The 27,845-nt window shown below is 48.5% G+C and overlaps 1 protein-coding gene and 1 pseudogene across 2 annotated transcripts; one reads left to right on the top strand and one right to left on the bottom strand.

Moving 5' to 3' along the window:
- Positions 1 to 281: 281 nt before the first annotated feature.
- Positions 282 to 27,845, bottom strand: B4GALT1 (UDP-Gal:betaGlcNAc beta 1,4- galactosyltransferase, polypeptide 1). 2 transcript variants are annotated; one of them, XM_005859550.2, is made up of 6 exons: positions 27,734 to 27,845; positions 23,840 to 24,075; positions 9,708 to 9,895; positions 6,089 to 6,211; positions 3,386 to 3,490; positions 282 to 3,188 (listed from the first exon to the last, which is right to left on the bottom strand). In XM_005859550.2, the coding sequence occupies exons 1-6, from the start codon at positions 27,822 to 27,824 to the stop codon at positions 3,056 to 3,058; spliced, it is 876 nt and encodes a 291-aa protein (XP_005859612.2). In that variant the 5' UTR covers positions 27,825 to 27,845; the 3' UTR covers positions 282 to 3,055. The 2 variants fall into 2 exon arrangements, with proteins under 2 accessions (XP_005859612.2, XP_005859611.1); XM_005859549.2 differs by lacking the exon at positions 27,734 to 27,845 and adding an exon at positions 24,224 to 24,266.
- Positions 7,472 to 8,007, top strand: LOC106724965 (annotated as a pseudogene).

Here is a 27,845-nt window from a genome sequence, read left to right as displayed (position 1 = left end):
AACAGTTCCAGCTCTTTTTCTCCCTCTCAGGCCACTGTAACTTAATTTAGAACATCTCAGAATTTTTTTCTTATCAGCTGATTCCAGGGAGGTGTGTTTAACCCAGCTGTGTGCTTCCTGGGTAGTGTGTGGGGATTCTGCTACCCAAGGCCCCAGCCATGACACCCTGAACCAGGGAGGCACAAAGGCAGACCTCAAATCCTCCCAGAAGGTAGCCCCCCCACTGCCCACCAGCTCTGGCAGCGTCCAAACCTTTAAATCAGAAGAGAAACCGCCAGCAGTTACAAAGATAAGGACATTTATTCGTGTTATATTACTGGATTTTAAAGGCAAAAATACAGTTCTGTTTTGAACATCAAAGTCAGACATTCCCCCCTCCCACTCACAATAGTCAATACATACATTTGCACACACAGGAAATCGAAACACACAGCACAACAGGTCTCCAGGACAGGACCGCTGCTGTCCCGGCTGTGTGGGACACCCCATGGCCAGCCCTGAGGTCAGCAGAGACCCTGCCCAGGCTGAGAGCCAGACCGCATTTCCTTTACCCTCCCGGGCCACCTCCGCCCTCTGATCTTCTCCAAAAGCCACTTCACAGGGTCACCAGCAACGGGAAGGACAGAAACAAAGGCACAGAACAGGACAACTTCATGGTGACAACTTCCAGGTAAAGGAAATGCCCCCTGAACCCTCTTGCTCTGAACTCCCCAGGGAGGAAACAGGACCTACAGCCTCTCATGAACCAGGCAGGCCGGCAGGCCTAACCTTGGGCTCAGGTGGCGCCCATGAGAGCACCAAAGGTGAGCAAAGGAGGAACAGATGACGCAGGATTTCCCTTGGTTCTGAGAATGAACCACATACTTGAATATTCCAATGTAACATGAAAGAAAATATTAAAAAAAAACAAAAGAAGGAAAAAAAAGTCTTTTTTTAAAAAAAAGAGTACAGTAAGTAACAAAGAAGTTACTTCCCAAGGTATTTGTCTCCTTCTTTTAAGGCACTTTGGAAAAGTCAGGATCTGGGGTCACAAAGAGAGGCCTTCATTCTTTGCATTTCCCAAAACTCCTTCTCAGTGCAGTTGTTCTGAATTTTATTAACATCTCTGTTAAGGAGCAGGGGATTGACAGAAGGAATACTCTTTGCATAGCCCCAAAGCTTGTGCAGTGGAAAATAAATTTTAATCAAAGGCTTCTGGGAAAAGAACCAAGTTAGCATCTGAGATGCTCAAAGCAATAAAGGCACAGGTAAGACTGGCGCTGGACACCAACTCAGCCTCCATCCACACTGAGGGCTGGTTCCCAGGAGGTCTGAGTGGCCACCAGCGGAAAGGTCAAGCCTGGGATTAAACAGCTGAGTCTCAGGCCCTTAGCCCAGTGTTGAAACTGCCTCGTGCATCTCACCCCCGGCATGGAAGCCTCTCCCAGCAGAGGCAGGTTTGAAGAAGACAGCCCTGGGGGTCAGCCTCCCAGGAGGGGGAGCACCTGCTAAAGACCCCGAGGGGGAAAGGGAGGCTTTAGGCACCAGAGTGGTCCTGGGGGAGTGTGAGTGGGTTCAGCTGAATTTCTATGTTTCTAATTAAAAGGCACATTCATGCTGGAGAATGAATAGTGTATTTGACCCTGAGTGCCACAGGCAAGTTTTAGGGAACAGGCAAAAAGCAAAGGAACAAAAAAGGGGAGGGCAGAAGGGGGGAGGAAGAAGGAGAACCGGTCCTGCAAGGTGGGACAGGCAGTGTTGGGCCAAACCTGAGGGAGGCAGCCCTTCCATCCAAGGGGCCAGAACCGAGGTTCCCTCCACCTCCCCAGGCTAAGGGCCAGTAAACAGTTCTGACTGCTGTCATTTACAACTCCACAGCCTACGCCCTGGTGGGAGGTCTTGGTGTCAGTCCAAGGAGGTGGTAGAGGTTCCCTCCGCCCTGCCCACCTGGGGAGGGTAAAGAGATGGGGAGCACTGCCTGGCAGGCCAAGGATTCTGCCTTCCTGCAGAGGTGTGTGTGTGTGGTGGGGGTGGGGTGGGATGGGGGGGGCTTGCCCCGTCAAAGGACCCAAAAGTGATTTTGTTCTTCACAAAACCTGGCCGGCAAGCTAAATCAGAGGCCTGCTCATGGCTACTACAGCATACAGAATCGCCCCCTGTCCCGCCCCTAAAAAAATGCTCAGTCCCTTCCTCACATTTAAACACCACAATAAAAATACATAGGAAATTCAAGTTTACATACTCAGAAAAATCAATTGCCATGTTTGAACACTAAACAGCCATGAAAATCTGGATCAACACAAAATCAAGCTAGATCAGTAATCAGAATTTGATTTGGTCTTTAAAATACTACAAACTGCAACCTGCTCTTTCCAATAAGTTTTACATTCGGAAATCAGGCAATGTGGAGAAAGGCCACTGAATGTGAGAACACCCAAGGATTTCGCTCTGATGGCTAAAGTTGCCTTGGAATTCACACGTTAGCAGGGCAAAAGGTCTGAGGCTCATGTTTTAGAACTCTTTTGCTAAGAAGAGATACACACAGTGATTGGAACAGTTGTATAGCACTAAAAGAAGGTGGGGTGGGGGGCGGTAAAATGAGAATGGTTGACACAGTTTTTCTGTTTAAAATATGACAACCAAAAAATATCACACCAATCCAATTTCAGCAGCACTCTCCAATTTTGCATAAAGTACTAAGAATACACGATTTAAAACAAAATTCTTACCTATTTCACAACAAATTTGCAGTTTACCACTGGGAACGAGTCCCACAGTCACCAAATTTGGGGCTGTATATACTGATTCTTTGGGGTGACACTGTGAACATGCTGAGAACCCCCAGAGGCTGACAGTTTCTACACATACAAACGCCTCGTAGAGCTAAGAAGTCACATGCCGCGTCAAGCTGGGGGCAAAATACCCCACTTGTTCTGGTCATCCGGGAAGGCATGTAAATGACGAGCGAAGGGGGCTATCACGCTGATTGTAAGAATGAGGGGCCAGCCCAGCACGTTGGCAGAGACACAGCAGGGGTCCCTGGCCATTTTTAGGTCTTTATCAGGGTAGCAAAATGCTAGCTCGGTGTCCCGACGTCCACTGTGATTTTGGTATATAATGGGTTTCTCTCTATGTCCAACACCTTATAAGTCAGTGTGTTCAAACCATCAGACAGCATTGTCTCCTTCGTGTGTGCAATTCGGTCAAACCTACAAGGAAAAAAAGAGCAAGAGGTTGGTGTCAAAACAAAAATCTTAAGAAAAAAAGCATTGAACATTTGCACTTTGTTGCTTTCCCCCCTTGGACCGAGCCCTCCCTCCCCCTCCAGGCATGGAGCCCTCCCCAGAGCTCATTTCTGCCCCAACGTAGAGAGGGAAGAAGGAATAGAAACAAACACAGAACACACCTCTGAGGATTGGGTTCATTTTTCTTGTCTCTTGAGTGGCGAATCATCCGACACTTCCCAACCACAGCGTTTGGGCGAGATATAGACATACCTTTAAAAACTAATCTGCAGAGAGCAAAGGGACAAATTATCGTTACAGAGCAACAGCAGGCAGAGCCAGGTCGTGAAGATGAATGGCGCCGGCCAGACCCGTTTGGGCGGCCGGGAAAGCACAGGCAAAGGCAGGCAGGGAGAGCAAGCACGGTGCCCTCAGGAGCAACACAGCCTCAGGGACTGGTGAAAGGATCTGGGGTTGGAAGTGGCTGGAGATGAGGCTGAAAAGATGGGCAAAGGCTAAATCATGGAGGCCTTCTCAAAGCTTCAAGCAACAGTGCCAGTGAACCGTGCCAGCGTCAGAAAAGGATGGAATACGCAGTGTTTCCCAAACGTTTTTAGCCAGGGAGACATCTCTCTGATAAGCAGTATAAAAAGGGGGAGTAGGGAATAAGACCAGGGGCAGCCAGAACGGCATGGAAGGTTCTGTGTGTAGGTCTAGGGCAGTGGTCGGCAAACTCATTAGTCAACAGAGCCAAATATCAACAGTACGACGACTGAAATTTCTTTTGAGAGCCAAATTTTTTAAACTTAAACTATATAGGTAGGTACATTGTTATTAACTTAATTAGGGCACTCCTAAGGCTTAGGAAGAGCCACACTCAAGGGGCCAAAGAGCCGCATGTGGCTCGCAAGCCGCAGTTTGCCGGCCACTGGTCTAGGGGAAAGGAATGAGGACCAAAACCAAAGCAGGAACAGAGAAGTTAAGAGGCTGTGCTCCTGGATGACTTTAAAGGTTGCTGGCCTTGCCCCCAGGACCTGGCACACAGTGAGTAGGCGTTATAGTAAGAGTTAGGTCCTTTATTTTCCAAGAAAGCTGCTCCACAAACCACTCACCCTTCTAGTCCCTCCAGCCTGGGATGTTGGTACTTTGTGCTCCGGCCCCCTCTACCCCCAACCTTTGTGACCACTCAGGTCTCTGTTGTCACATCAGCCCAGTGTCTGCCCAGGTGTGGTACTGTGGGCGCAAGTTTGTTTCTGTCTGGACTCCATGTCCATGTCTTCAGTGTCTTCCCGATTGGGCCCACCTGGCACAGTGCTCTCATGCAGCGGACACTCGATCTGCATACTTGAAAACTCAAGTGTTCTTCAAGGCCTATATTAAAGACTTGGGCCTATGCCAGGTTCTCACAGAAAGTTAACCCTGAATGACTTGGGTGCTGCTCTGACAGACACCTTCTGTTAACTGATCAAATTAGTGTTCTGTAATCCAGGAAGGCACCAGGGTGTATTTTGACATCAAACTCAGAGACAAGTTCAGACTGGCTCCCAGAGGGAGTAGGTGCTTTTAATCCGTAGCTGGCAGGGTCGAAGCCTCCACTGCTGGGGAGAACTGGGCAGAATGTGGTTTCAAATGCTACTTACAGGTGATTTATACCTTCTGCAATGACAACCTACCATAAAGGTTTACCAACTTCCAGGGAGTCCAAGGGTGGGGGTTTTGGGGGTTGGCTGTGAAATGATGGTTGCGGGGCCAGTGGGTACACAGCAACCATCACACTACACTGTCCTCTTTCGCATATGTTAAAAAGAGTCCAAAAAGTTAAATAAATAAAACAGTACCAAGATTCTGTGAAGAACTTGGAATCCTGTCCAAAGAAACTTGTTTCATACTCAAACATGACCACAACGAGATGCTGAATTTTTACGAAGGACACGTGTGTTTTTTTGTTTTGCTTTGTTTGTTTTTTAATATATTTTTACTGATTTCAGAGAGGAAGGGAAAGGAGAGATAGAAACATCAATGATGAGAAAATCATTGATCAGTTGCCGCCTGCGTGCCCCCTACTGGGGATTGAGCTTGTAACCTGGGCATGTGCCCTTGACAGGAATCGAACCTGAGACCCTTCAGTCCACAGTCCATGCTCTATCCACTGAGCCAAACGAGCTAGGGCTGAAGGACACATGTTTACTCCTTCAGGACAGAATGGCACGCGGTATGCATCAAAGTACACTCCTTCACTTGGTTCTCATTTTACATTTTCCAAGGCTAATGCAAAAATCACAGAAGCGCCCTAACCGGTTTGGCTCAGCGGATAGAGTGTCGGCCTGCGGACTCAAGGGTCCCAGGTTCGATTCCGGTCAAGGGCATGTACCTGGGTTGCAGGCACATCCCCAGTAGGAGATGTGCAGGAGGCAGCTGATCGATGTTCCTCTCTCATCGATGTTTCTAACTCTCTATCTCTCTCCCTTCCTCTCTGTAAAAAATCAATAAAATATATTTTAAAAAAAAAATCACAGAAGCTGCTCTGGCTGGGTAGCCCAGCTGGTTAGAATATCATCCCGATATGCCAAGGTTGTGGGTTTGATCCCCAGTCAGGGCACATACAAGAAACAACCAATGAATGTATAAATAAGTGGAACAATAAATCAATGTTTCTCTCTAAAAATCAATAAATTTAATTTTTTTTCTTTAAATAGCAGTAGCTAATTTTCCTAAAGACATCTTCAGCACATACAGTGTCTACAGCTGGGCACACATAAGACCCTGGGCTGAGTGGGGATGCATCCTTCCTGAGGGTCAAAAGCCCTACAGAATAATCAGCATTGACTGAAAAACTAGAAGTGAAGGGTGACAGAGAAGGAGGAGATCTAAGTTGTGACCATTACCTGTTAAAAATGTCGTCATCTTCACCTCCCCAGCCCCAATAATTATTAGGAAATCCATTGATGGTGAGAAACTGTTGTTTACTTAGAGCAGACACACCTCCAAAAAACTGAACATAAGGTAAGCTGGGGGGTGGGGAAAAAAAGAAAACACATACACACACACAGAGAGGACCAGTGGTTAGTAGGTTTTGACTTTCTCGAAATAAAACTTGCTCAAAATAAACACTCCTGAAGTTATTTTTATTCTCTGGAACTTTTTAACTGGAGATTTATGAGGGCTTTCTTTGTTTTGTTTTTATAGTAGACTCAGATAATCTTAGAGAAGACACAGGTATCAAACAATAGAATCTTCTTTCTAAAAATACTGTGTCGCTTCTGTGGTGATCTAGGAAATCAGTCAGTTACATGAGCATAAGCCCAGTTCTGCACCAGACAGGAATCTGCTCCTACACGGGAAATCCTCATCCAGGAAGTCCTGGAATCTGAGGTTGTTCTAGGGTCTCCCTGTGCCCACGCTGTCATGTGCCCATCCCATCTACCAGTCCAGCTTTCATTCTTCCAAAGGTATACTGGCTTAAAAACCGACTGATTCCAATAGTCAAGATAGCATTTGTGGCCCTGGCCGGTGTTGCTCAGTGGGTTGAGCATTGTCCATGCACCCAAGTGTCGCTGGTTCAATTCTGGTCAGGGTACATGTCTGGGTTGTGGACTCGATCCCCAGTAGGGGGCATGACAGAGGCAGCCCATCGATGTTTCTCTCTCACCTGGATGTGTCTTGTTCTCTCCCTCTAAAAAAAAATCAAGAGAGCATTTCTGCCATCCATCATCCCCCAGGAGAGGAGCTAAGTTCGACTGCCCTCAGCCAGGCAAGCACAGTGATGTGTGTTTTAGTCGTCACTATTATGCAAACACCCACTGGCCAGGACGGTTTGTTTTCAGTTAGGAGATGAAATTGCTTCTCAATGACAGGAATGGCCCAAGCCTGCTTCCTATTTTGATTTTGTTTTTAACTGACGAATGGTGCAGCATTCATCATCAGAATAAGTTGCTACACTTATTTAATGTGTGGTTTTGATTCAGCTTGAAAAAATAACCTCACTACATGTAGCAGTGCATTATATGTACAGTTTATATAACGTTAGTATTTCTGCTTTGAGTCCTTGATATTGCAACGGAATTCCAACTTTATTAAGTGTACTTTACGTGCTAGTTGTGTGCGATTTCAACTTTTTCTGCTTTCTCCCTTTTCTGGTTGTGCGCTTTCTTTTACAACAAGCCTCAAGAAACAGTCTCTGAGAATGACTGAGCTATGTTTATAATGCAGATGTACTTAGGGAGTATGTAAAATAATCATTCTCACAAAATAAATACATATTTAAAATTTACCCTCTTTCTCGTCAACGAGGCGGCGGAGCAGACGCAGAGATGCAGATCTTGGTGAAGACCCTGACTGGCAAGACCATCACCCTTGAGGTTGAGCCCAGTGACACCATTGAGAATGTCAAAGCTAAAATCCAAGACAAGGAGGGCATCCCACCTGACCAGCAGCGTCTGATTTTTGCGGGCAAACAGCTAGAGGACGGTCGCACTCTCTCAGACTACAATATTCAGAAAGAGTCCACCCTGCACTTGGTGCTGCGTCTCAGGGGTGGCATCATCGAACCCTCCCTCCGCCAGTTCGCACAAAAGTACAACTGCGACAAGAGGATCTGCCGCAAGTGTTACGCCCGCCTGCACCCCCGTGCTGTCAACTGCCGCAGGAAGAAGTGCGGCCACACCAACAACCTGCGCCCCAAGAAGAAGGTTAAATAAGGCCCCTCCACCAACTCCTTGGGTCCACAGGGCAGCCGTCTACCTGAACCCTGTGACGGTGGGGCCTCAATAAAGTTTCTGTTTCATTGACTGGAGCAGTAAAAAAATAAAAATAAAAAAATTTACCAATAACTACAGGTGGGGCCCTGGGGAGGGCGCGGGGAGGGTTCATTGTGTTAAACATAGTTAAAATTTACCAATAACTACAGGTGGGGCCCTGGGGAGGGTTCATTGTGTTAAACATAGTTGATCTTTGGACTCTATGCTTGTCTTTGGTTTTACAAAGTAGCTTGTATTTTCAGTATTTTCTACATAATAGAGTAAAATATAGAGCAATTGTGATGCATCAATAAAACGGGTAAATTTTCTGATAAAAAAAAAAAAGATAGCATTCCTGAACATTTTCTTGGAAATTTCTACCATGTCCTGACTTAGCAGCAGGTATAATTAATGGTGAATCTATTTTGACCCATTTTCAAGCAGCAGGGCATCTGGGCTCTCATCCCTCCAAAACTTTTTGTATTTCAATGTTTCAATGGTTATGAACTGTGGCCTCCTGAGGGATACAGAGGAAGCGTGGATGAGAAATGTTAAGAATCAGAATGAGGACATGCCCAGAGGCCATGCAAAGGCCTTCTGGGGGTCCTTTAAAGGCTGTGGGGTTTTTTTCTCACCCCTGTGTGCAGTTCCAAACCACACTCAAGCTCTTACTGGAATCCAGAGAAACCAAAACCTATCACACAAATTAAGAAAAATGCTAACTCAGATTTCAAGAGAAAAGTCAGCCAACCATATAGAACCCAAGAAAAACAAAACCTAAAAAAAAAGCAATTATCATTTTCAAATCCATTCAGGAATTCTGAATTCTGACCGCAAGTATCCACAAGCAAGCTTCCTGGGGACGTGCTTTAATGAATCTAAGGTCATCTATTTGTCATAAGCTACCAGCACTGAGGGGCCAAGTCAGCCACCTTTTGCTTTCCTTACAGTACAGTCTGCACTTGCAACGTAAGGGTTTGAACCTGAGGTGGCCATGCCAATAAAGTTTTTTGATAATGAGTGTTTTTACAGAAATGGACTCTTAGCCACTTCTAGGGGAAGTACCAGCTGAGCTGACAAGATCTAGTTTTGCTGTCTCTGCTGCTTTCTCTTACCTCCTGCCCATCCCCCAAGCCTAAATGGTTCTGGGAAAACAGACATGGTGCTGTGGAAAAGAACTAGGGGATCCCCACCATGCTTCAAGGGCGGAATTAAGAGGGGTCAGGGCATAAGCCTGTGTATCTCAAAAAGACGATACACAAACAGGGAGAAGCTGACAAGATCTAGTTTTGCTGTCTCTGCTGCTTTCTCTTACCTCCTGCCCATCCCCCAAGCCTAAGTGGTTCTGGGAAAACAGACATGGTGCTGTGGAAAAGAACTAGGGGATCCCCACCATGCTTCAAGGGCGGAATTAAGAGGGGTCAGGGTATAAGCCCGTGTATCTCAAAAAGACGATACACAAACAGGGAGGGAGGGAGGGAGGGAAGATGGGGTGCAGAGAGTGACTTTTACAGCTAAATCCCCCTGCTCCCGCAAGACAGCAAGTTTAGGGCCTGAATACATTTGATCTGGGGGAAGGACTTTACAACAACCCTATATTTATCTCACAGACCTCATGCCCTCAGCAAGGGAGGATGGAAAGAATTATTACTCAGAGGAGGCACTCTTCTCCAGAGCATAGAGCTCTCCTGGCTGGAGAAACTGCATCTCCTTGTTGTCATATCATAGAGGAACATGTTTTCTATAGACTCTGGTGAACAGCTCTTACCTAAATCCAAACTTATCCATTGCCACAGAAATGTGCCGTGGCTGGGAAAAGCACCTGTAGGTGTTCCGGTCATCCATTGGGATGAGGTCCACGTCGCTGAACACGAAGCAGTTGTAGTCGTAGTCCTTCAAGGCCTCTTGAAAGCCAACGTTGAGGAGCTTAGCGCGATTGAATGTGGACTCTCCAGCCTAGTGCAGAAACAAAAGGAGTGATGTTAGATGCCGTAAGGACTTTGAGCAGAACACAGGGACTGGTGACTTGCCCACTACATGTGGTCATTAGTCCACTCCTGGGCCTCATTTTTTCTGCCCTCATTGGTGAATTAATGCCATGTGGTACGTCCTGAGTCGGTATTCCCACTTTTCAGAATTATTCTGCAGGACTTGCAAATGTGCAAATGACATATGAACATTATTCCTCATGGAGTGTTCATCACAGCAAAAGATTGCAAACAGCCCTAGCCGGTTTGGCCCAGTGGATAGAGTGTTGGCCTTCGGACTGAAGGGTCCTGGGTTGGATTCTGGCCAAGGGCACATGCCCGGGTTGTGGGCTCAATCCCTAGTAGGGGATGTGCAGGAGGCAGCAGCCGATCAATGATTCTCTCTCATCATTGATGTTTCTATCTCTCGCTCCCCTCTCCCTTCCTCTCTGAAATCAATAAAAATATATATTTTTTAAAAAAGATTGCGAACAATGACATGAGCATCACTAGGGAACTGGTTAAATAAATGGTGGTACATCCATTTAATGGGGTAGAGTTATTTTTAAAAATATGAAATCTCTAAAAGGAAATGATCTTCAAAATAGTATTGTTAAGTGAAGAGGCATTTAAACATGTGTCACTTATTTATAAACGATATGTAAATTAATTCCAGAGAAGACATTCAGGAAATGGGTACCTGTGGGACTTTTTACTTCTATCCTCTTTATATGGTTGACTGTGATTGATAACCACATTGCGTGCCTACCAGGTGTCTGTCACTAAACTAGGCACCAGAGAAATATGGCAAACCCAACCCAATCTCTGCCCTCAGGGTGCTCACTATGTCTGCTGGGAAGCAGTGTGGTACACACAACAGAAACAGGGTGTATGAGAGAGAAGAGAACACCTGCTTCAGGATGCCAACCACTGGGTCTCAAAGCACCAAGTCTGTTCGTGAAAAGGTACTTCATATTTTATTTACTTATCTTGTTTATTTCAATCCCCACCCCCACTCGAAAGCATGCTCAATGAAGGCTGGAATTGTTTACTATTTACTCACCCAGGGCCTTGAACACTGCTTGGCATATATAATATCAGCTCAATAAATAACTGCTGGCTGGCTGGATGGATAGGTGGGTGGGTGGATGAATGGATGAATGGGTGAGTAGACCGATGGATGGGTTTCAACATACAATGTCAGAAAGCATTCCTTGCTGGGGAGCTCCCACCAAAGGGCCCCCTTAGAGTCACCAGCATGGGTCTCTGCTCTTACCAACTCCCTGGGTTAGTAAGGACACTAACAGCATCGACATGCCACCCTTACATTTAGCAGTTCACAAGCCCTCCCAGGCACATGTTCTCATCCTGACCGGAATCCTCCCATTACACCTTGAAGAAACTAAGGCCTCACAAATGACACCTCTGGGACTGGAGCCGAACACCCTGGAACCCTCACTTTATGCTCTTTCCCAATATCTCTTGGGATAAACAAGATCAGGGCCTCTACTTTGGGGGAAAATGTATCCCCTAAGGGCCTGCAATGGGTACACAGTCTCAAAAGTGGGATGCCCAGCCCTAACCGGTTTGGCTCAGTGGATAGAGCGTCGGCCTGGGGACTGAAGGGTCCCAGGTTCGATTCTGGTCAAGGGCATGTACCTTGGTTGCGGGCACATGCCCAGTAGGGGGCGTGCAGGAGGCAGCTGATCGATGTTTCTCTCTCATCGATGTTTCTAACTCTCTATCCCTCTCCCTTTCAATCTGTAAAAAATCAATAAAATATATATATTTTTAAAAAGTGGGATGCCCAAACCTCTCCCCAGGCTCACAAGAGGACTTGGAAACGTGTGCCAGGAGGCGACCTGTGAGTGCAGAGCGGGCAGACCTCACCACAGCCGCCCAGCCTCAGGGAAACCAACCACTTAAGAAAAGTAAGTATCAGGACGTCAGACAAAGCACCCACGAGAACACTATCTCAATTAAAGAAACATCTTCCACAAGAGCTCCTTTCTTCAGCCCATGACAAAGCTTTCTAGCCACACTCGGTGAAAAGAGAAAGCTGTGCCCGACGAATGGCACACACAGTTTCTCCGACTGGCCCACCACCTACGTCATGCCTTCCGTTAACTCTGTGTAAGCCATGAGGCAAAAAGTTCAGAGTTGAGACATCGCAGAGGAAAACTATGAAGCTGTTGTAATAATTATTACTAGAACAATGCACTGCTCACATTCATGGCCACACTCGGTGAAAAGAGAAAGCTGTGCCCGACGAATGGCACACACAGTTTCTCCGACTGGCCCACCACCTACGTCATGCCTTCCGTTAACTCTGTGTAAGCCATGAGGCAAAAAGTTCAGAGTTGAGACATCGCAGAGGAAAACTATGAAGCTGTTGTAATAATTATTACTAGAACAATGCACTGCTCACATTCATGGGGGGGCGGGGGGCGGGGGCGGATATGATATACCAGGCAAAGGGTAAGTGTTTTACCTGCATGCCATGTCACTTAATCATCTCGACAATCTTGTAACCACTTTCATTCTGACCCAGATCTACTGCATTCCTCCCACCCTTCTACCTTCTGGTGATGGGGAGAGAGGCCCACACCTGGTGCTTTCCTTCTTGCTCCTCCAGCTCCACAAAGACTCTAAAAGAGTTAACTGAATATTTCCAAACACAATTCATCCCCATTGAACACTTTTCCCAACAACTGAAAGGGCAGTGTCTCAACAAAGCCTTTTCACACCTGTGCAGCAGACCCACGGGGGAGGGGAGGGGGAGGGGGGGCTGCCCAATGCTCCCTGCTCTTCCTACACTCTCCTATAAGAAGGCGGGGGGGTGCTCCTGGTGATCATGTCTGAACCACAGGATCTGGCCTCCTGGTCACTACTGTTTGATCTAAGCAGATGCTTAAATGAGACGACACGAAGTATTTTTCTTCTCCCAGAAACTGGCAATTTGGAACAACAAACAGGCCCCTCTGGCACCCAGTCCCCAGCACAATGGAGGAGAACCCTAACGAGAAGACTGGTTCTGCCCTTGGCCAATGGGTGATGCAACAGTTCCTTCCCCTGAATAAGGCCCTCCGGTGTGTGGTCCACGCTGGAAACTACTCAGGCGGTTTTCCAAAATGACCTGAACTACAACCGCTTCTCCCGTCCTTCCTCCCAGCCTGGCCTCACCTGTGTGATCCTGGGGAGGGGAACAGCAGGGCATTTTTTTGCAAGTGGGAGCCCCAGGAACACCAGAGCAGCAGAGGGACAGATGAGGAAAGTGTGCGTCTTCCTCTTCCACCCCTGGGATTACAGAAATGTCAGAGCCAGGCTTCTTTGGGGGAAATGCTGTAGTAACACGGGTCACTTTCTTGTTAAGAAAGACAGGCCCTGGCAAGTCCCCCAACCCCCAGCACTAACGCCGGTGCCTGTTCCTCTGCAGGAGGCAGGAAGGCACCCTCCTCATTCCTGCCCCTCCTCACCGGGCATTTACTCAGTGCCCAGGCTACTTCACTCACTCAAGTAAACATTTATCCAGCACCTACAGTCTGGCCAAGCCAGAACGTTGTGACAGACGTGCACTTTTATCCCAGGGATGCCATCTTCTTCCCTTATTAGCTGTGGGCATCTGGGCCTCGGTTTCCTCATTTGGTCATGGGGGTGACAACAGGTGGGTTGTATTCAATGAGACAATACATTAAAGGTCTTTGCACACTGCCTGGCAACAAATGATACTATCATTATTTCAGCAGAGGCTTTCCCCTTCACCTTGAATAGTTGGACCTTTCAAAATGTTGCCCTAGCTGGTTTGGCTCAGCAAACAGAGCATTGGCCTGGGGACTAAAGGGTCAAGGGTTTGACTGCAGTCAAGGGCACATGCTGGGGTTGTGGGCTCAATCCCCAGTAGGGGCGGGCGGAAGGCAGCCAATCAATGATTCTCTCTCACCACTGATGTTTCTATCTCTCTCTCCCTTCCTCTCTGAAATCAATAAAAATATACATTTTTTAAAAAAATGTCTCCCAGAGATCCTCCTGGAGACAACACTCGTGTTTGTGAGTGTCCTTCCCAATCAACTTTCAGTTCCTCCCAAATCCTGCTTCTCTGGAGGGTAATTTCTTCAAAGGATTAAGCCTCAAGTGAGTTAACCTGTGACTCACAGGACTCGAGTGTTGATAGTAGTAGAGGAAAGAAAGAGGCCTTTAGAGGCTGTGACATGCCCGGAAGCCACTCGGTGAAGAGGAGCCGGTGCACTGGGTGCAGGTGTCCTTCTGAAAGACGGGACTTTTAAAAGTGCAGGCTGCTTCTTCTTTTTCTTTTTTTAAAATGTTTTTATTCTTTTTTTTTTTTAGAAGGAGGAATAGGGAGACAGAAAATCAATGATGACAGAGAATCATAATTGATTGGCTGCCTCCTGCACACCCTTTCTGGGGATCAAACCCACAACCCAGGCATGTGCCCTGACTGGAGATCAAACCAGTGTCCTCTTGGTTCATGGGTCGACGCCCAACCACTGAGCAACACCAGCCGGGCTAATGTGCAATCTTCTTTACATTGGTAGACAAGAGTTATAGTATCCCTAATACTATCAACAATAACTTTTTTTAAAAAGAGCTATACTTATCCCTTCCTTCTGCAGTGGTTGGCAAACTGCGGCTCTTTGGCCCCTTGAGTGTGGCTCTTCCTAAGCCTTAGGAGTGCCCTAATTAAGTTAATAACAATGTACCTACCTATATAGTTTAAGTTTAAAAAATTTGGCTCTCAAAAGAAATTTCAATCGCTGTACTGTTGATATTTGCCTCTGTTGACTAATGAGTTTGCCGACCACTGTTCTAGGGCAACCGGCTCCTAACAGAGGGAGAGGACAAGAGGAAAGAAGAAAGGTCAAAAACTATATGGCATTTTCACAGTTGGACAGGACGGCTGCCCCCTCGATCGAAGTTCACAGAGAAGCCTTTTATCACTGGGCATACAATCCCGATAGTGGGTGTCAGAGTTGGTCAGGCAGAACCAACAATGGCCAGAACAGAGAGAACAGGAGCCTGAGCTTGGTCAGGCATGCTGGCCTGGGGTGGAGTGAGGAGACCCAAGGTGGGAGGCCTGGCACAGGCCTAAAGGCCACGCTCCTCAGAGGAGAGAAAAGAAGAAAGAAGCTACCTTCAGACACATCATGTAGAAACCCAGTGCTCCTTCTGGCAGATCTGGGTGGCAGGGAGGAATGTCTTAAGAAGTATCAGATATGTGCGGGAGGCAGCTGATCAATGTTTCTCTCTCATCGATGTTTCTGGCTGTCTCTGTCCCTTTCTCTCTGTAAAAAATCAATAAAATATATTAAAAAAAAAAAAAAAGAAGTATCAGATAGCTCTCCAGGGCTATTAAAACCTTTTTCTAGAGCCCTCATTTACACCAAAGATAAGAAAGAGCAAATAGTGTGTCCACTGAAAATGGAATCCTCCTACACTGCTGGTAGGAATGTAAAAAGGTGCAGCTGCTGTGGAAAGCAGTCTGGCTGTTCCTCAATTAGATAAACTAAGAATTACCATGTGATCTAGCAATTCCACTCCTAGGTATATTCCTAAGAGAAATGAAAACATATGTCCACACACAAACGTTTACACAGCGTTCATGGCAGCATTATTCACAATTGCTAAAAAGTGGAAATAACACAAATGCCCATCAACAGATGAATGGATAAACAAAAGTGGTAGATCCATACAATGGAATGTTATTCGGCCATAAAAAGGAATGAAGTACGGATAACATGCTACAACATGGATGAACCTTAAAAACATACCAGATGAAAGAAGTCAGTCACAAAGGATCACATATTTATTATGATTCCGTTTATAAGAAACGTCCAGAATAGGCAAACCCACAGACACAGAAAGATGAGTGGCTGCCTAGGGTGGTGGGGAATGGAGGGATTTGTAGCTAAGAGGTGTGGGGTTTCTTTTTGGCTCAATAAAAAGGCTCTAAACTTGATTTTATGGTTTAGATAAATATACTGAAAGCTACTGAGTTACAGACTTTAAATAGGTGAATGTTATGGCATGTGATCACATCTCAATGAAGCAGTTACCAAGAAAAAGAAAGAGCAAGCCAGCCCCAGAGAAAGAAGAGGGCCAGAGGGTCCTGTGTTCCCGTGTTTGACATATTCGTTCTTGCCATTCATTGAGTGTCTACTTCATGTTTAACAGTAGGGATACGAAAAAGGAAAATAAACAGGCCCGGCTTTTGAGGTGTTACAAGTTAAACAGGCAATTGCCATGGGTGCTGAGCGATGAGCGCTTTGTGGTTACAGCTACCGGGGAAGGGGGGCGGGGGGAGTCACAGAGCCAAGCACAGATGGAGTGGAGGTGATGGCACTAACCTAGTCCTAGGGGACTGGAGAAGGCTTCAAAGAAGTTAGCCACGTTTAGCAGTCCTAGGAGAGAGAGCAGCATTTGTAAAGGCTGTGGGGGAAAGAAAGCATCGAAGGAAATACAAGAAGTACACAACGTGGAAGCCAGAATAAGACATGAAGGCGGAGGTAGACAAATCATGAGATGGAGGGGGAAGCTGGGTACTCTGCTAAAACACTCAGGTGCTATCTTTGACTTAGGCCACAGAAAGCCTTTGAAGGTTTTAAACAAGGGTCATGTTTTGCAAGTCAAGGAAGGATTTGTGCCCCAAACCCCGCCCCCCCCCCCAATTGAAAGTGGTGATTCTTGGTGAGGTGGACACAGAGAATTTTTAAAGCCCAGCTCCGCAGGAGCCATTGCAGGATGTCGGTCTCTCTCCCTGGGCCTGCGGCACGGACTTTCTGGAGAAAAACACTTTAGAAAATAAAGGCTTCTCTCAGAAAACAATTTGGCCATTTACCTTAAGAACTATAAAAAGTTTAAATTTTTTTTAAACCCATAATCCTGTATCTGAAAACCTAGCCTAGAGAAACCTAAATGTAGAAACAAACTCAGAATAAGCTTTAGACTCAAAGATGTTCATTACAGTACTATTCACACTAGTGAGAAAGTGGAAATGGTCTAAATGCCTGCTAATACAGAAGAATGGCTAAGTTAATTATGGTAGAAATGCATGCTTCAACTACTATGAAGGCATGGAAAGTGATGATTATGAAGACCATGAAATAACATGGGAAGATGCTGATGACATGGAATTAAGGAAAAGCAGGATACAGAAGTATATACATATGGCGTATGAGCCCAACTGTGGCTTAATTTCAGGAAGGCAACGTCTCTTAGACCTCTGCACAACAGGCTGGCATTTCCAAGCAAGGCCCACAGGGCCCGAGGCCGGCACACGGCAGGTTACACGGCTTCCCCCTGACCATAGGGCCTGGGCTCTGGGTTTGACTTGGGGGCGTGTGCACATTACCAGGGTGGGGTGGCAGCGGCGGCGTGGCGGTGGCGGCGGCAGCAGTCACAGCAGTGGTTAGGTCGGCGCTCCTCTCTCTAGGAGGTGGAGGGAACAGAAGAGGAGGTAGGTGGAGAGTAAGAAGCAGACCCCAGAAGGAAGCTCCTCCATCAGCGGGCTTGGCTACAAACAGAATTAACAAGGAAAGGAAAAAGGCCCCCACTAGAAGGAAAAAAAGAGAAAAGGTGGAAGCAAGGGAGAGAGGTCAGGAAGAAAGGCAAGTGGCATGGCTGCAAAGGGAAAGGAGCCCATTCTGACCACCCTTATAGCCGGGCAAAGGCAAATCACTATACGTGGCCACTCCTGGCCCTGAAGTTACGGGTGAGCAAAGAAAATGGCATTTTCCAGGGTAATGTCCAGGGAGACAATTCACCAGCCGTGTGAGTACCTGTGAGTGCTGCGACACGTTCCCCAGGAGGACGGAGTGAACCATGGACAGAGAGGGGGAACACAGCAAAGGAGACCCTGCACCCTGGGGCAGTGCACAGGGAGTGGTGGGACACAGACACTCCCAGTCCTCCCACAGCCCTCCGGGCCGGCCCTTCAGGAAGCTCAAAGCAGGGGGTGCTGCAGGACAGGATCAGCCCCGCCCCTCCTGAGCCCCATTCCCGCCCACACCAATCTGGAGTCTGACCACTTGGGCAGGGAATGGAAGGCAGGGATGGTGGATGGTAAAAGATGGTCAAGATAGACATCAAACCAGTGGGGGCCCCAGGCAGCCATCCTCAGTAATGGGGCAGACTCATGAGTCTGCTTCACCCCAATTCACCTGGGCCTCATTTAGGAACCCGCTGCCTGGCCCAGGGACAGGGATAAGCTGCTGGGAACGGTGACAGATACTTTCACTCATTGAGGGTACAACGGGCTCTCTCCAAACCTGCCCACACTGGGTCCCGGACCAGCGGCCTGGAACCGTCTCACAACAACGCACAGATTGAAAAACTTCAAAGCCTGAAAAAGCTGGGCCTCCCCCCCCACCTTCCCCACCGTCCCCCACACCCCAGCCTTTCCGGCCAGGATTTACCTGTGAGCAGGATCATGGGCAAGCCTCACAGAGGGTTCTGAGGCTGCAGCTCCAAAGGCAAGGCCCACCCCCCATGGCCTGTGGGAATCACAGCATCACCACGTGGGAGGGGAAGAGAGGCATTCCTTAGGCTTCATGCGATCTCTGTCCAACCCCAGCTCCACCACCCAGCCCTCAGGGACCCAAGCAAGCTACTTACCTTCCCAGCCTTCCCTCAGCAGAAACAATGAGGGTTGTTAGAGTAAAAATTCAAAGTGAGACCATGAAAGATGTTCAGTCCAAAGGACCATAAAGTTTTATGACCATCAACAACCACAGGGTTGAAATGGATCCTCTCCATTTTCCCCAAGGGCTGTGTCCTAGGCCTGCTCTGGTCAGCAAGGAGCAGAGAACTCTGGGGAGAGGCCTGGGAGGGGCTGTGCAGATTCCCAAGGATCATGCCCTGGCCTGACTGAGAAAGGAGGCTTCACTTCCAGGCACAGTCCTCACAGGAGAACAGGGAGCAAGGGGTCCTGAGAGTGGGTGGAAGTGCAGGGTAGGAGTCAAAGGGAACGGCTCCGTGCTCCAAACCCTGACCGAGCACACGGAGCCGGGTGGTCAGGGAGAGAGGTGGTCAGAACTGGGGGCTGGGAGTCCAGGAGCCGCCAGCTGGGTGAGCGCACACACAAGCAATCACCTCTCATCCTTCCCTAGGGTGTGCTAAGTGGCCTGGGAGGGCAGGGAGGGAGAGGTCAGCCCCACCTGGGGTTTCACAGAGCTAATAAGTTTGGGGGGTGGGGGGAGATGGGAGGGACCTCAAATGGTGGCCAGAAAGAGAGCAGGTAGGGGAGGGAAGGCAGGCAAGCAGGGCAGCGGGGAAGGCATAAGCAAAGGCAACAGGGGGGAGCGGAGTGTGTCTGGGTGAAGATGGAGAACCCAGGATGGCTGTGACACAAAGGTGTGAATGGAGCCTGGGGAGGAGGTGGCTGGAGGCAGGTCAGGGCTGGACTTCAGAGGGTCCTGGATGCTGACCTCAGGGCTTCAGACCCTGCAGACCCTTGCCTGCGGGCAGTAGGGACACACAGAAGGGTTTAAAGAAAGGGCCAGGCATGGTAGAACCAGAAAGATCTTGGGCAGCTGAGGGAGATCAGAGGTGCCAGGGGATATACAAAGGGAAGTGGAGAGACGAGGCCTGGGTGCTGGCTCCAGGGCAGAGGGCTGCCATGGTGATTACAAATCCACCTGGCCAGGTGGGCCTGCATTCCTCACCTGTGGTAACTTACTCCTGTGGCGGTTAATCCCACAAACATCCTGTATTTGTTTAGGGCTGGTGGGGCCAGGTGGCAACTTGTCTCCCCTTTATCTTGGGTGGTTTTAGAGTTTCCTTAAAGTATGAGGAAGTGCAGTATGCACCCCACCCACTATGACACCTTGATGTCCACTCTGCACCACGGTTCCAGTGCTGGACCTTGGGGAGGACTTCTGTGCCTCAGAGTGGCACCCTTAGTTCCAACAGGCTGGCCGTGCCAGAACCCTAATGGGAGTCTCAGACACTGGTGTGCTCGGGCAGAAGACCCGAGAACAAACAGCAATGCTTGTTCTCCGTGTCGACTGGTAAGCCCCCCACCCCTTATTGTGAGATGTAAGTTCTCATGGTGCCTGGAAGGGTGCATGTGGGAGGCAACCAAAATGGGGTGGTTAATAAGCTTAATGTGGACAGGGGTAGGAGCCACAAAAGCCTGTGAAAGCTCACCCCTGTGTGTGGAGCTTGAGACACAACCCTGTTCTGAAGGAGCTGGTAGGCTGACGTGGTACTACATCCCCTGAGATTCTGTTATCTGATGGTTCTCAGCTTTATGTCCTTATCTGCTCTCCTCTGACTCCCTGGAAGCCACACAAATGAGAGAGAGAGTCCCAACGCTGGTCCTGAGTGACTGAGGGGGGTGAAGCAGGAAGAGGGAGAGCAGTAAAGAGTTTATCACCTCGGTACTGATTAGAGAAAAAAGGCAGGAAGAAGGGGGGGTGAGGAGGAGAAACTCCAGTCATCGCAGTAATAACCAGTGTCACTGAGGGTTCACCAGGTGCCAGGTGCTTCACAGCCCAGTGTGGGAAGTACTAAAACCTTGCCCTCCCACCAACCAGGAAACGGAGGAACTGTGCTGAACTCAAATTGAAATACTCGCCCTAGCCGGGCCGGCTCAGTGGATAGAGCATCAGCCTGCGGACTGAAGTGTCCCAGGTTTGATTCTGGTCAAGGGCATATGCCTGGGTTCTGGCCTCGACCCCCAGTAGGGGCATGCAGGAGGCAGCCAGTCAGTGATTCTCTCTCATCATTGATGTTTCTCTCTCTCTCTCTCTCTCTCTCTCCCTTCCTCTCTGAAATCAATAAAAATGTTTTAAAAAAATTTTTTAAGAACTCATGCTGAAGGGCACTAGCTGGTCAGTGGCAGAGCCAGAACCCAGGCAGTCTGAGCTGGAGCTCACTCCCAGCCCTGGAGACCCAGCTTTGAGAAGAAACTCTTTAGGGAGGGGCTGAGTGGCCTTGAGGAGAGAGTTGCTGCCCGTGCAATGAGAGGGCACTAGGAATCGGGACAGGGTCTTGAGCTGCAGCCCTACAGTTACTTATGTGACTTCTACTTCCCTTCTCTGAGCCTCAGTTGCTTCATCTGTGAAACAGAGCAGACATTTTCACACTATCTGGCCTCAGAGGTTCAGGCAAATCCCAGCAAAGACTGAAGGGTAAGTTAGGGGGTGGAGGTTCTATTCTCTCTCTCTTTTTTTTTTTTGAGGTTCTATTCTTAAAAACTTAAGAACCACTGGACTAGATGTCTCAGAGCCCCCTCCTAGTTTAAGCCTTCTGTTTCTCTAATCTTTTGGTGTTTTTTTCTTCTTTATCTTTTTTCTAATTTTTTTCTTTTTTTCTTTCTCTCTAATCTTAATTGGGGTTGGGGATAAATGGTCAAAATGACAGTGGGGTGTCTGAGACAGGAAGACACTGAGAGGCTCAAATGACGCATCTTTGCTCAATAGTACATAAAGGTTGAAGCCTGATGCTACAAACTCCTTTCTGAACTCCCTTTCTTCCTCTAAAACAACTATAAAACAGAGAACACAAGAAGTTTCTAGGTTAAATTGGGGAGAGAGGGGGAATGATGCAGTGTTTCTCCTTGGCCTCTTTCTTTCAAAAGGCTTAGGTTTCTCCCCTGACTGGTGTGGTTCAGTTATCTATAGCATCATCCAGTACACTAAAAGGTTGCAGGTTAGATTCCCAGTTAGGGTGCGTATGGGAGGCAACCGAAGATGTCTGTGTCTGTCTGTCTGTCTCTCTCTCCTAGAAAGGCAGGGGAAAATTAAGTTTCTCCTTAGACTTGGTTATCTCAAAATCAGATTGTATTTTTCCAAGAAATAACCAGGGTGGAGCTGGAGCAGAAGAAAACAATTAACAAGAGGGAGAGGGAGAGGGAGAGAGAGAGGAAAGTTAACCCTTGGAAGAGAAGGAAAAGATGTAGAGGCTTCCCTGGTCAGTGTGGCTCAGTTGGTTGAGCATCTTCCCGTGCACCGAAAGGTTGCTGGTTCGATTCCCGGTCAGGGCATATGCTCAGGTTGAGGGTTCAGTCCCCGGTAGGGATGGGTGCAGGAGGCAACTGATGGATGTTTCTCTCACATTTGTTTCTTAAACAAATACTTGGATTGAAGTGGCCTGGCATTTACTTACTCTCTCTTACATTCTCCAACATTCTTCTACGGTAACTGACCCACAGCTATCTCACTGATAGATTTTCTCAGGGCCCTGGTCCATGCCTCACTCGGCCAAGGGACTCAAAGAGCCCCGAGGGATTTGCCCACAACCCGTCTCCCAATCTTGAGCTTCAGTTCCCTTGAAAAGCAGATATCTGCTCCTTCCTGCCTGACAGACTCAGCTCCAACACCGGGCCCTGGAACCTCTGCTGCCTTCCTACCCCATGGTCATCTCGCTCTCCAGGAACATGCAAGGCTGCTTTCTCCCTTAAAGTCCCCATTCTCTGGCCCCAGCTAAGATGACCATGTCTCCCTCCAGCCTTTAGAACCCAGTTTTTATCCTGGTTCTTCCAGACCATTGCTCTCCTTCCTGGGCTTCCAGAGCATTTGGGAGCCACCATCCAATCACGTGCTATTTGGGATTGTTAACAAATGGTTTTCTGGAAGGGTCCACTCGCCAGAAAGGGGAATGGAAGCTTTGGGACAGGCAGAACTGGGGCCTTACACTTCTTTAGAATCTCTCTGCAGTAACTGGTGCAGGACTATGCACAGTGGGCCTCAGAAATGCTTGAGGGACACACTGCTGGTTTTAGCTTCCCTTCTGGTCCAAGGAGCCACACAAAGTCCCTCAACTTTCATAGAAGCTGTCAACTTACTACCTCAAGCAGATTCAGAATTTATCTTGAAATGGACATTCGGCCTTTTAGAAATGGGCATACTCTGTCTCTTCAGATGAATGTCAATGAAATTTGGTATACAGATAAGTTAGATGTGTTATTGCACCTAGAAGGTTATAGTCTAAAGAGGTGAATTAAGTATTCAAAATAAACTTGATATACCAAAGTTATACTTCTATCCTTCCTTCTTCCTTTAACATGTCTGTGTTCGTGCTCAGCCGGTGGGGCTCAGTGGTTGAGCGTCAACCTATGAACCGGGAGGTCACGGTTCGATTCCCAGTCAGGGCACATGCCCAGATTACGGGCTCACTCCCCAGCGTGGGGTGTGCAGGAGGCAGCTGGTCCATGATTCGCTCTCATCATTGATGTTTCTATCTCTCTCTCCCTTTCTGAAATCAATAGAAATATTTTTTAAAAGAAAAGAAAAACACACACACAAAACTGCCTCGATGATTAATCTGATTTCTCCAGGTCATGGTGCTGAAGGCTGACATGCCTCCAACAGCTTCTTTAAGCTCAATACACACATGGATCAGAGACACAGAGAGAAGCTCTTTTCTCAGACTCAGTTCAGGCCACATGATCTTCAGGGGACCACAAATAAAACTTCCCCAAACTTTCGCTGGGGCCTGGCATTCAGGCCTGAACTAAAAGCATTGTCTCTTGTGAGTACCTCAGAAACAGCAGTTAAACCGGGTAAATCTGAAGTTCACTAAAGGTCTGACTCCAAGTGGGTATTTCTATTTTCTAAAAGGAAAACACACAGCTACCCAGAGACAGAAAATAGTCATTGCTTTATTTGGAGAGAATAAGAGCTGTTATTTTTCTCTCCATTTTGTTGGAAGGGGACTTCCAAAAAAAACCCCAAACACACAAACAAAGCATCCCAGCAATTTCCTTGCCTAAAGAGTTACAGCAACAAGCAAGCCCACTGTATGGCATTTGGCCTATTTACACTAATGAAAATAAAGAGGGTGATAGTGATCGAGTTGTAAAAATCAGATACCAAGGAAATTCTTTCTTTTCCTTGCCCACCTCTTTACTCTCATATTTAGAGTGCGCGCACATACACATACTTCCTCCCTGGCTCACCCTTCCCAGACACCTCACCTGGTTGATAACATAGATGCCGTAGTCCAACTGCTGACGCTGCAGGATTGGGTGCAAGTAATACAGCCAGTACTTGAGGTGTTCCTGCCGGTTGCGGAATGGAATAATGATGGCCACCTTGTGAGGAGAGATGCAGTCCTTGGGGGCGTAGCGACCACCCACCTTCACCTCGGGGTTCTGTTTCGCCAGAAGCGTCAGGTCCACAGGTACGTTGAACTCAATCAGCATGGGGCCGACTAAAGGGGTGGAGGAAGGAGAAGTCAGCAGGCTGTGGGACTCGCTGCTTCACAGGGGGTGCCAGGTGGCCAGGCCGCAGGAGACAGCTCTTCCAGAGAGGCAGTGCGGCCATGGAAAAGGCATTTGTGCCCAGCACTAGGTACCTACCGTGTCCAGCACAAGAGTGACCAACCATCCCAGGAAACTCGTCGTACCAGGCAAACCTGGATGGCGGGTCACCCTGCGAAGCACTCGCCTATGCAGGCCACACTCCCTTCAGACTCCATGTTTCTCAACTGTAAAGTGGAAGCGGGGCAATTTCTGCCCTGACCTCCAGGCAGGCTGCTGCAAGGATCAGAGAGCAGAGAGGAGAAAGCACTTTCTCAGAAATCCCGAGGTTGGGACCTAGCTCTGCCACCTCCCAGTCAGTGTGGCTTTGGAAAGGTTCTCTCTGAACTTAGCCCAGTTGAGGAAACGTGTGTGTGTGTGTGTGTGTGTGTGTGTGTGTGTGTGTGTAGAGGTCAGTGTTGAGAAAATCAGAAGGTAGCAACGAGTGGCATGAGTAACCTATGTCTCATGGGTTGATGCACAGATGAAACAAACGTGACGGGAAGGACTGGAGGAAAGGAGACCCCAGAGGAGACTGAGGGGCAAAGGAGAAGAAAACAGTTGGAAAGAACATCAAAGAAGAACGCTTAGTAGAAGGGAGGGAATCCAGTCAGGGATGACCGCAAAGGTTCTGGCCTAGAAGAACGTGGCTCCAGATGAGAGAAATAGTTAGTAGGAGAGCTCTTTGGCTTAGATGAAAAACGGATGAGGTGTGTATGGACGGTGGGTTTTTAGTTAGTGGCAAGTTAGGAGCAGAGGGAAAGGCCAAGGCCAAGATCCAGATACAGACATGGCAGCTCTTGCCTCCTAAACACAAACAGGTGGCGCTACGAGAGGGCTGCTGGGAACTGTCCCTCATGCAGCACAGACGGTGAGGGCAGAAGAAAGGTGACTGGCCCAGGGACACACAGGGAATTGGGGACTGAGTCATGACTTGAACCCAGGCCCCCAGTATTCTCTGTAGGACAAACTTTCTCAAAGAGGGTTCCACGAAACACTGATCCTAGCAGGATGCTTAACAGAAGAACATGTCCCCTGGTCAAATGAGGGCAGGAACCCTACCCACTAAATCCTGCTTCTGGAAAGTCAGGACGTACACCAAAGGCTCTGAGAAGTTGTGCAATCAAAAAACCTTCTTCACTTTATTTAACTCGCCATCTCCCAAATGTACTGGGCCACAGAATCATTTTACCGGGGGACGCAGTTTGAGAACTGATACTCTAGTGTAACCAGCTTCCCCTGTGAAGCAGACTAGTCATAAGCACAAAGGAACAGAGGTGAGAACGCTGACCACAAACTCAGAGCAAGTTCACCTGAAACATGCCAGTGAGAACCAGTGTGCACCCTCTGCCACCTTGTTTATCAATAGTATGTGGCCCTCTGAGCACCCGTCCCCAGAGATCACTCGCCCTCCTGAAATGAGACAGCCGGAGACAAGCAAGCTGTGACTCTTGCTCCTCCTGCCTGCTCACAGGTGCGAACTCGCCATCTCCTCTCCTTCTCCCCTCCCCTGCACCTCCAGCACACCACTCGCGTTCCCTCCCGCCAGTGCTGACCCAGCTCCATCGCCACCGGACCTGTTCCCATTCATTTTCTTGAGACACAGCTCTGATCATTACCTTCCCACTAAAAACCTCCCATGGCTCTAAGGCCGTGTCGCCTTGGACAAGGCAAGGCTTGGCAACAAGGCCTTTCAGTCTCAGCTCTACCTCCCTCCCCATTCTTATAAACCAGGCCTATGACTGCACTTTTCTCTTTGCCAGAAATGCCCTTCCCTCTTTCCTCTAATGGCAAACTTTGCAAGGAGAGACAGGCCAGAATCTTAAAAGCAAAGTCCCAATCTTGCCTTGTCCTTTCCCTTTCTTCATTACCACAGAGCTCAGACAGCCAATCCCCCGGGGTGAGGAAAGGGACCCTCAGGGTTCCAAAGCCCTGTTGCCTCCTGGGCCATGTACCTCCCTCTCTGGAGGGGCGGGGGCCTCACAGATCAGTCCCTCACTGGGCTGCTGGCTGACCCAGCTTCCATATCCTAGGGTGCCCTCAGGTGAGTAGTGGCTTTATACTCTAGGACTAAGTAAGGGATGCCTGGACCAGTTTTCCCCAAACCTATCATCAGGATCACCTGAGGCAATCTGTAAAAAATATGGACTCTCAGGCCCTTCCCCTAGAGAGCCTGAACTGGGGAGATCTTGGGAAGGACCTAGGTGAATAATTAACAAGGAGCCTAGGTCAGTGGTCGGCAAACTCATTAGTCAACAGAGCCAAATATCAACAGTCCAACGACTGAAATGTCTTTTGAGAGCCAAATTTTTAAAACTTAAACTATATAGGTAGGTACATTGTTATTAACTTAATTAGGGTACTCCTAAGGCTTCGGAAGAGCCACACTCAAGGGGCCAAAGAGCCGCATGTGGCTCGCGAGCCGCAGTTTGCCGACCACGGGCCTAGGTGATTCTGGTCCTGTTTTTTTTTGTTGTTAATCCTCACCCAAGGATACTTTTCCATTGCTTTTTAGAGAGAATGGAAGCAGGAGAAGAGACAGAGAGAGAGAGAGAGGGAGAGAGAGAGAGAGAGAGAGAGAAACACTGATGTGAGAGAGACACATGGACTGGTTACCTCCCACAACCCAGGTACATGCCCCTGACTGGAAATGAACCCGGGACCCTTCAGTCTGCGGGCCAATACTCTATCCACTGAGCCAACCAGCTAGGGCAGAGCCTAGGTGACTCTGTTTGGGCAAGCTGGGCAATGGGGAGAGGAACCTCCCATCTTCACAAGTCTCGGGGCTTGCAGGCAAGGAGGGCCCTCAGGGTCTCCTACAACTCACAGGTCACAGAGCAGCCCTTCCCAACGGGGCCCAGCAGGCCTCAACTGCTTGACTCCCCGGCCCGGGCAAAGTCTTCTGGGAGGCCCTGCTGCACAGTGCACTTGTGAAAAACATGAAAAAGATCTGTCACCGGGCTCTTCTCACTTCAGAGGGCCCCACAACATCTGCAAAGCCTTTGCACCTTTTCTTCTCGAGATGCTACTAAACATAACCCCATTTTCAGGAACCCAAGTGCATCCGGACTGTCACCCTACCACCTTACTCATACTTTCGGAAACCAGCCCAGAAGACAGGAATCCACACTTGGTCTGCCCAGCCTCCTGAAGCAGACACCTGCAGGCTGGTCTTAGTTTTGCCCCTTCAGGAGTTCCAGAAAGGTGGTCCTGAGGTTTCCTGGAGAGGAGAGAGGATGCCTGGGCCCTGGTGTAGCTCCATCAGTGACTTGCTGGATGATCTATCCTGCACTCAGGATACTGGTTTCTCCTTTGTAAATTTCAGGGACCAGAACTCAACCTGCTCCAGAAGACTCCACTCCCACTGGCTCCTCCAAGAGCTCATGTGGAGCTTTATCACTGAACAGCCTCTTCTCACTCTTTGCACCCTTCTCACAACCCCCATCACGTCTCTAACACACTGAAGGCACACTGACCCCCGGATCCTGCCTTCCCTGCCCAATCTGGCAATTCTTTCCCCACCTTCTCTCTGTGAAGCCTCCACAGCTCTGAGAATCCCGCAGATCTCACCTCTGAGAGTGGATAGCACTTGGCAGTCAGTGGCAGCCCCAGACCTTGGGTCCAGTGCCAGCCAGGAGGCCTCCGGTAATGTCCGGCACATCTCCTGCCACCCACAGGAGCT

The sequence above is a fragment of the Myotis brandtii genome, unplaced genomic scaffold, assembly GCF_000412655.1.
Source record: "Myotis brandtii unplaced genomic scaffold, ASM41265v1 scaffold1270, whole genome shotgun sequence".
NCBI lineage: Eukaryota > Metazoa > Chordata > Mammalia > Chiroptera > Vespertilionidae > Myotis > Myotis brandtii.
The sequence above is the reverse complement of the archived record's forward strand: the minus strand, read 5'-3'. Positions and strand labels throughout refer to the sequence as shown.